The following is an 11,168-nucleotide window of genomic DNA, read 5'->3' on the forward strand; positions in this document are numbered from 1 at the left end:
CTGCGGAGTTACATAAAAACTCAGTGAGATTCTGCAGAGTTCTATAAGCGGGTGGTTATTGGCATGTCGCACTGCCCACGCTGATTTTTTAGCACTGGGAGCTTCTTCCATGCTGAAAAATCAGTGCAGACAGTACCATGAAGCGTGCCAGAGGGCGCTGCTACTTGAGTTGGTTTTGCTGCTGCTTGAGTAGATTTTCTACCAGAGTGTCAGTTTTCTCAATGAAAATGTTCACAACCGCCCGTGACCGCCCTTGTTGGGAAAATCTTGCTGGGTGTTCTTCTAGCACCCAAAAACCATGCTAGGGGATACCATTTCTCACTCGCTAACTTACTGTTGATGAGGCACATGCCAGTCAGCGGAATTTCGCCAAAACTCCTCGTTACATGCGCAACATGGGTTGACCAGAACTCCACCAACTCAGCCTGAGCAGTGGAATTTTTCACCCAGCCCTACTATACAGTCCCACTCTCCCATCTATCCGTCTTCTTGGTTGGCTTAGTTTCCTGTTGTGGTTTAAGCAGCAATCAAGAGGAAGGGAGACCTACTCCAGTACTTAGGTCAGCTGCTGCATTGTCCTGTGTTTTCTTCTTCGATGCATTGCACTCATGGTGATTTAACAGTGATGGACAATGCAGTAAGACCCATTCAATCAGTAGAGTTGACTTCTGCAATGCTCCCATTCTACTAAATACTTCTAGACTTTATCTTCCACTTAGGCGCAACATATAGTTTTCTCTTGGTCTCCTCCTACAGGTGTGTCTTCTGTTCCCTATTCTCAACAGGCCAGTTAGGCCCCAGTACTGAGACCGTCAGTCTAGTGCTTACTTTATAAAATAATGAGTGCCTGCGCTATTAAATTTGAGCACACTGAATACGAAGGGAGGCAGTCTTCAGTCCACCGCATGCCTCTTTAATCCACGGCCAGACACTCCCTGCCCCTTTATTTCACTCTTGCAGAGTCCATGCTTTCTCGCTTTGTGACTATTTTTCTGCTTTTCTCTTCCCCGTTCTTTCCCCTTTATGTGGTCTCCCTCTCAGGTGCTCTGTAAATGTGGATGAGGAAAAATAAATGCTGGTTCCCAAAAAGGACTTCCAGTGGCCCCCACCTGCTACGACGGGCTAAAATTAAGCACAACATCTGTCAACTTCTCCAATAGTTTTCCCTGCATACTTTCCAAGTGATGTCTCCTCACTCAAAGTCATGTTGCAGGCAGGGAATGTTGATTCCACAGTGAGAGTTCTGGAACCAATCCAAAGCAGTTCCCTCTTTTAGTGTGTCTGACATTTGCAGAATTGAGACAGTGTTTGTTTCAGGTGTTGGTTTCTACATCAGGATCTGATGAGGGGCATCTCAAACTGGAGCACACAAAATATTAGCACAATCATATGTGAAGACCTGGCAGCTGTAGTAGAGAAAAAGAGGTCCTGTATGTGTAATTCCTCTGCACAACAAAGAAGACCTCTGTCTCTATCTCTCTGCATCCTCATTTCTGCCAAACGGTGATGCTCAGGAAGAGACAGCCAGGAGGCCTCTGCTAAAAAGGTCATTGCTGCATACCAGAAACAACCCTGTCTCCATCTTCTGACATCTTAATCTCTAATACTAAAACATTGCTCCAGCTCCGTCTTCTGTTATGCTTTACCAGGAGCAAACCAAAATGCATCCCTCTGGCCTCCCCTCCATATACTTGCATTCAACACATCGTCATACTACGAGTCACCATTTATACTTCCCATGCACACATCTCTCACTTAGGGATGTTTGAGCTATCTCCAGGCACATCATGACAGTGGGCACTTGCACAAGTGAAGCTAGTTGGCATTTCTCTCTTCAAGAATAGGAAAAAGCATCTTCATTACTACAAATTAGAAAAACAGTATGCTGCAACCACTAGTCCAAAATAAGGACAGTATTCTGTTTTTTCCTAAGAAAGTAGCCTTGGTGGACCTGTCCAGACCACAAAGCCATGGTATGTGTCTTAGAACCTTTTGATGCAGCCTAGGCCTCAGCATATGTGTATGACTTTCAGGTACACCGGGCATGAATAATTGAGGATACCAGTGAAAACCTACACTTGCATAACTCAGGACCCAGATAAACACCTTTGATACCATGCAGGGGACATTCCCGTAACAACAGCCCCACATTTGGCAAATTCTAAATCTGATTTTATGGGTCTTATTAACAATTTATAGGGGACTGAAATTTTTCAGATTTCTTGAGGAAAATCTAAATATAGAGAATATCCCTCAGGCTGCATTTCCTCTGCCACAGGGCTAATATTTTGGAGGAAATTCAAACTTTAGATCCTCCAGAAATTGCAGCATTTTCAATTTCCCCAAAATTATAATTGATGCCCTATTGTAGTGAAGTATTTTAGGGCCAGATATTAGTCTCCATTTTAGTTTCACGTTTTAGCTTGACATCTTTTTCTTATGGTAACTTTTTTACCTTTTTTACATTAATACAACAATGCACTGAGAAGCTAAAGTTTGTGCAGCCTATTGCTTAATAAGCATTGCTGTCATGTTATTTATACACTCTGTTCAAAGCTAGGCACATAGAACGCAATGCCCTTGTGTTATTTTGTCTGAAGGAGACATCTCAAAGGCTCCAGACAAACTATTGCATCAGCTCTCCACCTTTGGCACAGTGCAATATGAATGGTGCTTTTCTTATATAAACAGTCTCTGTGCTATATTCAGCAGAGGAACACTTCTGCTGGGATTATCCTGGAACACAGTGCACTGTGACTAAGCTACAGCCATGCTAACTCTGACCTCCATCCTGCAAAAGACAATAGCCTGCTCTACATCAGACAGCCTTCTTAGCACATCATACCCAGCGAGGGAGCGGTTTGGCTTTCCCAATGGATCTGGCAGAGGGTACTCCCACTATGCTCTCCATGGTATAGGTAGTAGTAGATAGGAATATAACAACACAGTAAATGTACCATGGTTGAATTGTTTATCTTTTTCACAATTCTCATATTGCTGGTTACAATGCTCTGTTTTGACTGCCTAATAATTGCAGCTCATGCTTTCTATACAAGAACACAATTATTTCAATAAATGTTTGAAAAGCCATTTTAGTATCTTTCTTGTGTTTACCTTGGGCATGCAGAGTAAGAACGAAAAGGAATATCTGCCTCCACGATTTCTTTGGGGAATAAGAATGGTCACGTTCAAGGTTGTTGATACTGTCTAGTTTCCTGGTAAAGTTAGTGGTTCAGATGGAGCACTGTGAGCTAGCTAGGGAATTGTGTCAACATTTTCTGATGATATGTGTGAACTAAGGCCCTGATTTATACTTTTTGGTGCAAAACTGCACTAACGCAGTTTTACACCAAAAAGTTGAGCACCGGCTTGCACCATTTCTGTGTCCCATCCGGGCACCATATTTATGGAATGGTGCAAGCCGGTGCAAAGGGTAGGCTAGTGTAAAAAAAAATGACGTTAGTCGGGTGGGGCTGGCGGTATGGAAGAAGGGGGTTTTGCACCAAAAAATGAGGTCAGGCAGGTTAGAGTAAAAAACAAAAAGACTCTAACCTACCTAGAGTCATTTTCTGACGCACAACCATCCATACCACATGACTCCTGTCTTAGAAAAGACATGAGTCATGCCCACCACCCCAATGGCCAGCACAGGGGACCAGGGTTCCCTGGGCATGGCCATGGCACCCTGTGCCATGTCTGGGAGGGCATTTCAGGGCCCCCTATAGCACTTTAAAAAATAAAATAAAATACTTTCCTGTACTTACCTGTACTTACCTGGGATGGGGTCCCCCATCCTCTGCTATCCCTCTGGTGTGGGTGGGGGTGTCCCTGTGGAGGGCACCTGTGGGCTTATCCCATGGTGTTCCATCATGGAAATAGGCCCACAGGTCCCCTAACGCCAGCACTGACACAGGCGTTAAAAAATTGGGCAAAGCAAGTTTTGCACCATTTTTTGACCCCTCCTTCCTCCTGTGCACCATTTTTGCATAGGAGTATAAATATGGCGATAAGGCCATAGAGTCATTTTTTGCAGGGGAATGCCTACCTTGCATCTCATTAAGGCAAGGTAGGTTTCCACGTCGAAAAAATGACTTTAGCTCCATAACTTTGGTGCTAGACGGGTCTAGCACCAAAGTATAAATATAATGTTTGTTTTGCTCTGAATTAGAGTTAAAAAGAATGACACTAGTTTGGTGCAAACAGAGTATAAAAATGCCCCTAAGTCCCTATATTCTGAAGGTCATGTTGACCTGATACACAGTCCTACTTAATTTCTAGCAACCGTATGATACTTTGGGGCATATTTATATTTTTGGGTGCAAAACTGCGATAACGCAATTTTGCATCAAAAAGTTTACAGCCGGCTTGCTTCATTCCAAAGCGCCGGCCAGGTGCCAAATTTATGGAATGCCTCAAGCCAGCGCTAAGCTTGGGATAGTGTTGAAAAAAAAGACACTAGCCGGGTGGAGATGGAGGATGAGCGTCAAAAAATGACAGTAGGCTGATTAGAGGCAAAATAAATGTTGCTAACCAGCCCTGGGCATGGATATTACACCCAATTCCATGCAGGGGCCCCCATTGCAGGGCCCCCAGTGGCACTTAAAAGTTTTTTTACAAATACTTACCAATACGTACCCAACCTACCTGGGATGGGGTCCCTTATCCTCTGGTGTCCCTCTGGTGTGGTTGGGGGTGTTCCTGCGGCTTGGGGTGGGCTCCTGTGGGCCCATTCCATGGCAATTAGCCATGGAAATGGGTCCACAGGTCCCCTAACCCTGGTCTGACCCAGGTGGTAAATAATGGTGCTAAGCAAGCTTAGCACCAATATTTGGGTTCGCCTCCCACCCGTGCATCCTTTTAGCACAGGGAATAAATGTGGCGCTATGGGAATAGCGTCATTTTTTGGATGGGAACACCTATCTTGCATCTCATTGACGGAAATGTGAGTTCACACATCCAAGAAATGGCTCAACCTCCAATATTTTGACGCTAGACATGTCTAGGGTCAAAATATAAATATGAAGTTGAGTTTGCACTGCATTTGCGTAAAACAAATGACGCAAATGAGGCACTAACAAAGTAGAAATATGCCCTTATGTCTTGAACGGACTGTGCTTCTGATTGCTTGAACCTGACCCACGTCATGTCTCCTTGCTACCTAATAACTTGCACTCCTCCCTTGCTCTCACATAAGAAGATACAGATCAAGAGATGTTTTAACCTAACTTTTAATTTTGGTATTACACTCTTTGTTGTGTCCAGGGAAGGTCCAGGAAGAGATTGATCATGTGATTGGACGTGATAGTAGTCCTGTAATTGAAGACCAGGACAACATGCCTTACACGAATGCTGTGATCCATGAAATTCAGCGCTGCAGTGACCTTGCTCCCTTAGGGCTGCCACATTTGACCTACAGGGACACAGAGATTCATGGCTTTTTCATACCCAAGGTGAGTTACGCTCCAGCCAACATTCCAATGGCTCCATGTGATCACTGAGGGCCCCATTCACAAAGGTAAAGTTAGACCAAAAGTCTAACTTAGACCAAAAGTCTAACTTTACTACTTTTTGGGATTGACAAATATAAAGTTAGACCAAAAGTCTAATTTAGACCAAAAGACCAACTTTACGACTTTATGGTATTCACAAAAGTAAATTACTACTAGTAAAGTTAGACTTTTGATCTAACTTTACCTTTCTCAATACTGAATGAAAAGTAGTAAAACTGATTTTTGATCTAAGTTGGGCTTTGGTCTAAATTTACGTTGTGAATACCAAAAAGTAGTAAAGTTAGACTATTGGTTTGTTAGACATTTGGTATAACTTTACCTTTGCGAAATGGGCCCAGTGTGTTCAAAGCACCAGAGAATGCCCTTTCTGTGCTACTGTAACTCTTCGCCGGCTATTAATCCGTGAGTCTGTTCTATTCTTCTTTGAGTCTTTTTGGTGCATGTCAACAACCATATGGTTCCAGGAAGATATTTCCTATGTATTAACCAAAATTGAGATTGATGAACTGTAAAAACATAAAAATGTCCAATTTTATGCAGTGGAAGAATTAGGTAATCCACTCTAGAGAGGCTTGGATTAGGTTCTGATGGACATTAACATTTTTGTAAGTTCTTCAATGGCAGGGATTTTCATCCTGTGCTCATTCATTGCCACAGGATATATTTATAAAGCTTTCTTTAAATGTGTATCATTTGTTCTTTACTATGACAAATGTTTTGTTGGTGTCTAGCCGGCAGTCCTTCCTGGCTTCCAGCATACAGCATTTCCCTTATGCTGCACATTATTATTTTCACTTTTACTCAAATAGGATAAGATCATTTCAGCATCCAGCTGCTGTGCTTTTTGCATTCAAGAGTGGCTATTTCATGACTTTGTAATGGTTCTTTGGGTACGAGACCAGAGAGATGTGTGGCAACCAACACAATGGCCCAATCGCAAGTTTCTAAGACTCTCTGATGTAGCTGGTAACATGGGTGGCCAGCACCATTGCAGGAATTCCACAGACTAGTTAATATTATTTAGGCAACTTCCACTTCTGAAAGCAGCTGAAATATCAGGGGATTGAGGAGGGGTGAACTTTACAGTGAAACTTGAACCAGACTTGGTGAATTCTCCAGTAATTCCTCATTTTTCAAGGGATTCAAGGGGTTCAACTACCAGTGCGGTTAACTCTACGGTTTTGAAATTAACACCTATGCATCTGGAGCACACATATGGAGGCCATATGAGTCTATAGCAGGACTTGTATCTCACCTCTCTTTTTCTCAGTTTCTCTGGGGCATATTTATACTCTGTTTGCGCCGGAATTGCATCGTTTTGTTTTCGCAATTCCGACGCAAAACTAACTCCATGTTTATACTTTGGCGTTAGACGCGTCTAGCGCCAAAGTCCATGGAGTTTGTGTCATTTTTTAGCGTGGACACTGTAGTGCTTTCCTCTTATTTAGTTTCTAAGCACTAACATAACACAACAGAAATGCACTTCTGAGGTCAAAGAAGACTTTTATTGTTATTTTATTCTTCCCCAACCACAATGTTTATGAATGAATGACGAATTAGTAGCTTTCAAGTCCGCGTTAATCAAACAAAATATATCAGTTTGCAATATACACAGCAGGTTATATTTATAAGATATTGAATGCAAAGCAAAACAAATACTTCACCGTGTAGGAACTATTTACAGCTACATCTTTCTAAGGTCTGCAAGCTGAGACCCCTGTCAGCCGCGAGAAAGAGTGTCATCTACCCACACGGGATGCTGGCAACTGGCGCCAAGCTCCAGCACGAGGTCCGGCAGATTCGAATCTGACTCTCTGCAGCCTGTTACATTCGTTACAAAGGTGTGCCCCCTCCTCTCAGACCTGGGAAACTGAGCAAGCCTTTTGGAGACTGGCCAGGTCTCCAAGACTACTCCTGTTCCCAAGCTCAAGGGAAGAGAAACGACGCCCATGTACTCTCTCTTATCAGGTCTAGTCTACTGTGAGAGCAAAACATCTTGGTTCTCTGGTGCAAAAACACAGCTTGGAAAAATACAGAACTCCACGTTAAAGGCAATGGGCAGCTAACCTAAATATCAAATGCAATGTCATGTTAAAGGCAATAGGCAGCTAACCTAAATATCAAATGCAATGTCTAGTGTCATGTCAAAGCCAATAGGCATCTAAGCTGAATACAAAATACAATGTCTAATATCATGTCAAAGCCAAAAGGCAGTGGAGCTGAATACAAAGTGTAATGTATAATATCATGTCAAAGCCAATAGGCAGTTAAGCTGAATACAAAATGTAATATATGATATCATGTCAAAGCCAATAGGCAGAATATCTAATAGCATGTCAAAGTCAATAGGCAGCTAAATTGAATACATCATGTCAAAGTCAATAGGCATGCAATGTCAAAGCCAATAGGCGGCTAGACTGGATACAGCCTGTCAAAGCCAATAGGCAGAATACAGAATGTAATGGCTAATGCAATGTCAAAGCCCATAGGCGGCTAAACTGAATACAGAAAGCAATGGCTAATGCCATGTCAAAGCCAATAGGCACAATACAGAATGTAATGACTAATGCAATGTCAAAGCCCATAGGCGGCTAAACTGAACAAAACATACCATGTGCTACTGGTGAACATTGAGCAACTAATATGCGCAGTGGTGAAACACAAAGTCATTGGTCAAAACAAAACTCCATCAAATAGCAGGACATTCCGCCCTTTGACCAATGAATTTTTGTTTCACATATCTCATATTTCAAACAAACAAAAAAAACATTATCAGCAAATCAAATTTCAATGATCAAAGCAATCCCTGTAAAGCAATAGAAGTGAATTAACACATTGATCTCATAACCTTTCACATCAGATACATCTACATAGAAAAAGACTGGGCAATTTTTTTTTTTTTTTTTTCTGAATGAGTCTCTAATTCAACAGTGTTAGCAATTTGATGTGGCATGAGTTCTGCTCATGTAAAGGTGCACGGTCCACCTGAAAGGTTTTCTGGAAGGTAAGCAAAAGTCAGAGTTCCATACGAGAGGGGAAAAAAAACAAAAAAAACACAGCAAACAAGTTGAACTTGAACTGAAGGCGCAGTTTGCGCAAAATGGATCCATGGTGCTGGCACTTTACTCAGCCAGGTTCAGGTTGGGGATTCGGTCCCTTCCCCGACCCCACACGCACACACCGGAAGGGGGACCACACAGCGCACTCAGGGACAGTGGCGAAACGTGGTCGGATCTGCAAAAGAAACAAGTATGACTTTTCTTGCAAATAACATTTTTCATTTAAACTGCACCCTTCCTCTTTCTTTCCCTGTTTTATAATCAGCAGGACGTTTTTGGGGCCCTTTGTTATATTCTCTGCAGGTTCTGGAGGGTCACTTGGGGCGTCAGCCCACACATCAGCACTGAGGTTTTTATCTGCTGCACCACAGCTTCCCTTTTCTTGCACTGTCAGAAGGGCTGGGGCAGACTCCTTCTTTACCAAACCTCCATTCACTGCATTTTTGCCAAATTGGGCCATTCTGTCTCCAATTTGTATGAATGAATCAGATTCTTTTCTAGGTATCAGCATAATTTCGATTTTTCCTTGGTAATTTGCAGCAATCACTCTCCCTAAAACCTGATCAATTTGCCATTTCTGTTCTGGCAACTTTCCTCTCCCCAACTGCTCTGTGACTGCTTGCATGACAGATTGCTTTTGTGCGTGCTGCACAGTTTTTATCAAATCTAGGGGAATGTGCATCTCTCTCATCTCTGCCCACCTGTAAGTGGCCTTTTCACATTTCTGGGGCACCCACATAGCCATCCCCACTAAGGCAGAATTCTGGGTGAACACTTCTCTCTCTGCATTTTTCTCATTAACATCTGCAAGGTAATTGAACCAGTTAGGTACAAGCCATGTGGCTAAAACATTATCAAAGAACCAAAAATCAGCGTAAAAATTACACATCTCACGTAGCTCTTGCTTTAAAATCTGACACACATTATACAACGCTGTTCCTTCTACGGTGCCAGAAAACAACATTTCAGTCAATGAATCATTAGTAAAACAAACATGCTTTTTATCTTCAGTGGACACGAATTCAAATGGTGCACACAACTTCATTGGTAATTCTTTTATCTGTGGTACTCTAGCCCTGTCTTGCAAGTACCAGATCCATTGTATGATTCTAGCTAGGGGCACTATTTTCTTCCCTTGTTCATGATTTAAATGTACATAAGTATTTCCTTCTTGCACTGCGCAGAAACCTAAAGTCTGCATTATTTCATTTGCCAAATCACAAGCGCGCAGCTGCATATTATTTTTCACAGTGACCATGTACAAAAGTGTTAGGATTTCTCTCAAATGAGGGCTATTCTTTTTCCAAAAATCAAACAAACTAATGAAACTCGGGGTGTCTTGCTCTAAAATCCTTTGTTTTACTTGTGCATTTTGCAACGGTAACTTGTAAATCACATTCTCGTCCGTGTTATCAGTTAAGGAATGCATTTTGGCTGCCAAAAACCTTGGCTCACACGGAAACTCAGTGCAGCTCGGAGCTGTCTTAACCCCCTCATTACTGGAATGGGACAAGAAAGATTCTTCAAAAACAGCAGTTTTATAACTTTCAGTCGGGCTAATTTGCTCACGTAAATTCCTATTTTCATGTTCCAACTTCCTACATTTCTCCTGCATTTCTCTGTAAGCAGATAAAGGTATCCAGACCTTTCTGTCATCATTACTTCCAAAACACACGTTTTCTACATATATACAACGGGAATTATTTCTCAAAACAACATCAGGCATTTTAGCTACACATGCATTTTCTTCTGTAATTCCCCAAACAGAAAACAATTCACAGTTTTTCTTAGCACCATCAGGCAGTTCATCAACACATGTATTCTCAGACATGGTCTGCCGTGCTACTGTGATTCTCCAAACAGAAAACAATTTCTGTAATTCTCCAAACAACAAAAAACAATTACACTTTCTAAAGTGTGCACTTAGAAATCTACTAACTCGTCAAACCCCTTCTTAATCACCTCTTAATGACCGACCCCACGACTCCAGGTACCAATTGTAGTGCTTTCCTCTTATTTAGTTTCTAAGCACTAACATAACACAACAGAAATGCACTTCTGAGGTCAAAGAAGACTTTTATTGTTATTTTATTCTTCCCCAACCACAATGTTTATGAATGAATGACGAATTAGTAGCTTTCAAGTCCGCGTTAATCAAACAAAATATATCAGTTTGCAATATACACAGCAGGTTATATTTATAAGATATTGAATGCAAAGCAAAACAAATACTTCACCGTGTAGGAACTATTTACAGCTACATCTTTCTAAGGTCTGCAAGCTGAGACCCCTGTCAGCCGCGAGAAAGAGTGTCATCTACCCACACGGGATGCTGGCAACTGGCGCCAAGCTCCAGCACGAGGTCCGGCAGATTCGAATCTGACTCTCTGCAGCCTGTTACATTCGTTACAAAGGTGTGCCCCCTCCTCTCAGACCTGGGAAACTGAGCAAGCCTTTTGGAGACTGGCCAGGTCTCCAAGACTACTCCTGTTCCCAAGCTCAAGGGAAGAGAAACGACGCCCATGTACTCTCTCTTATCAGGTCTAGTCTACTGTGAGAGCAAAACATCTTGGTTCTCTGGTGCAAAAACACAGCTTGG

The 11,168-nt window shown here is 42.3% G+C and overlaps 1 protein-coding gene across 1 annotated transcript; it reads right to left on the reverse strand.

Moving 5' to 3' along the window:
- Positions 1-8,396: 8,396 nt before the first annotated feature.
- Positions 8,397-10,539, reverse strand: LOC138292735 (uncharacterized). The gene is made up of 2 exons (XM_069231471.1): positions 9,271-10,539; positions 8,397-8,744 (listed from the first exon to the last, which is right to left on the reverse strand). Exons 1-2 carry the CDS (start codon positions 10,398-10,400, stop codon positions 8,633-8,635), a joined length of 1,242 nt encoding a protein of 413 aa, XP_069087572.1. The 5' UTR covers positions 10,401-10,539; the 3' UTR covers positions 8,397-8,632.
- Between the last annotated feature and the right edge of the window lie 629 nt (positions 10,540-11,168).

The sequence above is a fragment of the Pleurodeles waltl genome, chromosome 4_2, assembly GCF_031143425.1.
Source record: "Pleurodeles waltl isolate 20211129_DDA chromosome 4_2, aPleWal1.hap1.20221129, whole genome shotgun sequence".
In the NCBI taxonomy this organism is placed as follows: domain Eukaryota; kingdom Metazoa; phylum Chordata; class Amphibia; order Caudata; family Salamandridae; genus Pleurodeles; species Pleurodeles waltl.

Bases quoted from the DNA above. Each gene is read 5' to 3' on its own strand.
- LOC138292735 (XM_069231471.1), bottom strand. From the start codon at position 10,400: ATGTCTGAGAATACATGTGTTGATGAACTGCCTGATGGTGCTAAGAAA. The intron at 8,745-9,270 runs GTGGGCAGAGAT...TTTCTTTTGCAG, and splicing joins TGTGAAAAGGCCACTTACAG to ATCCGACCACGTTTCGCCAC.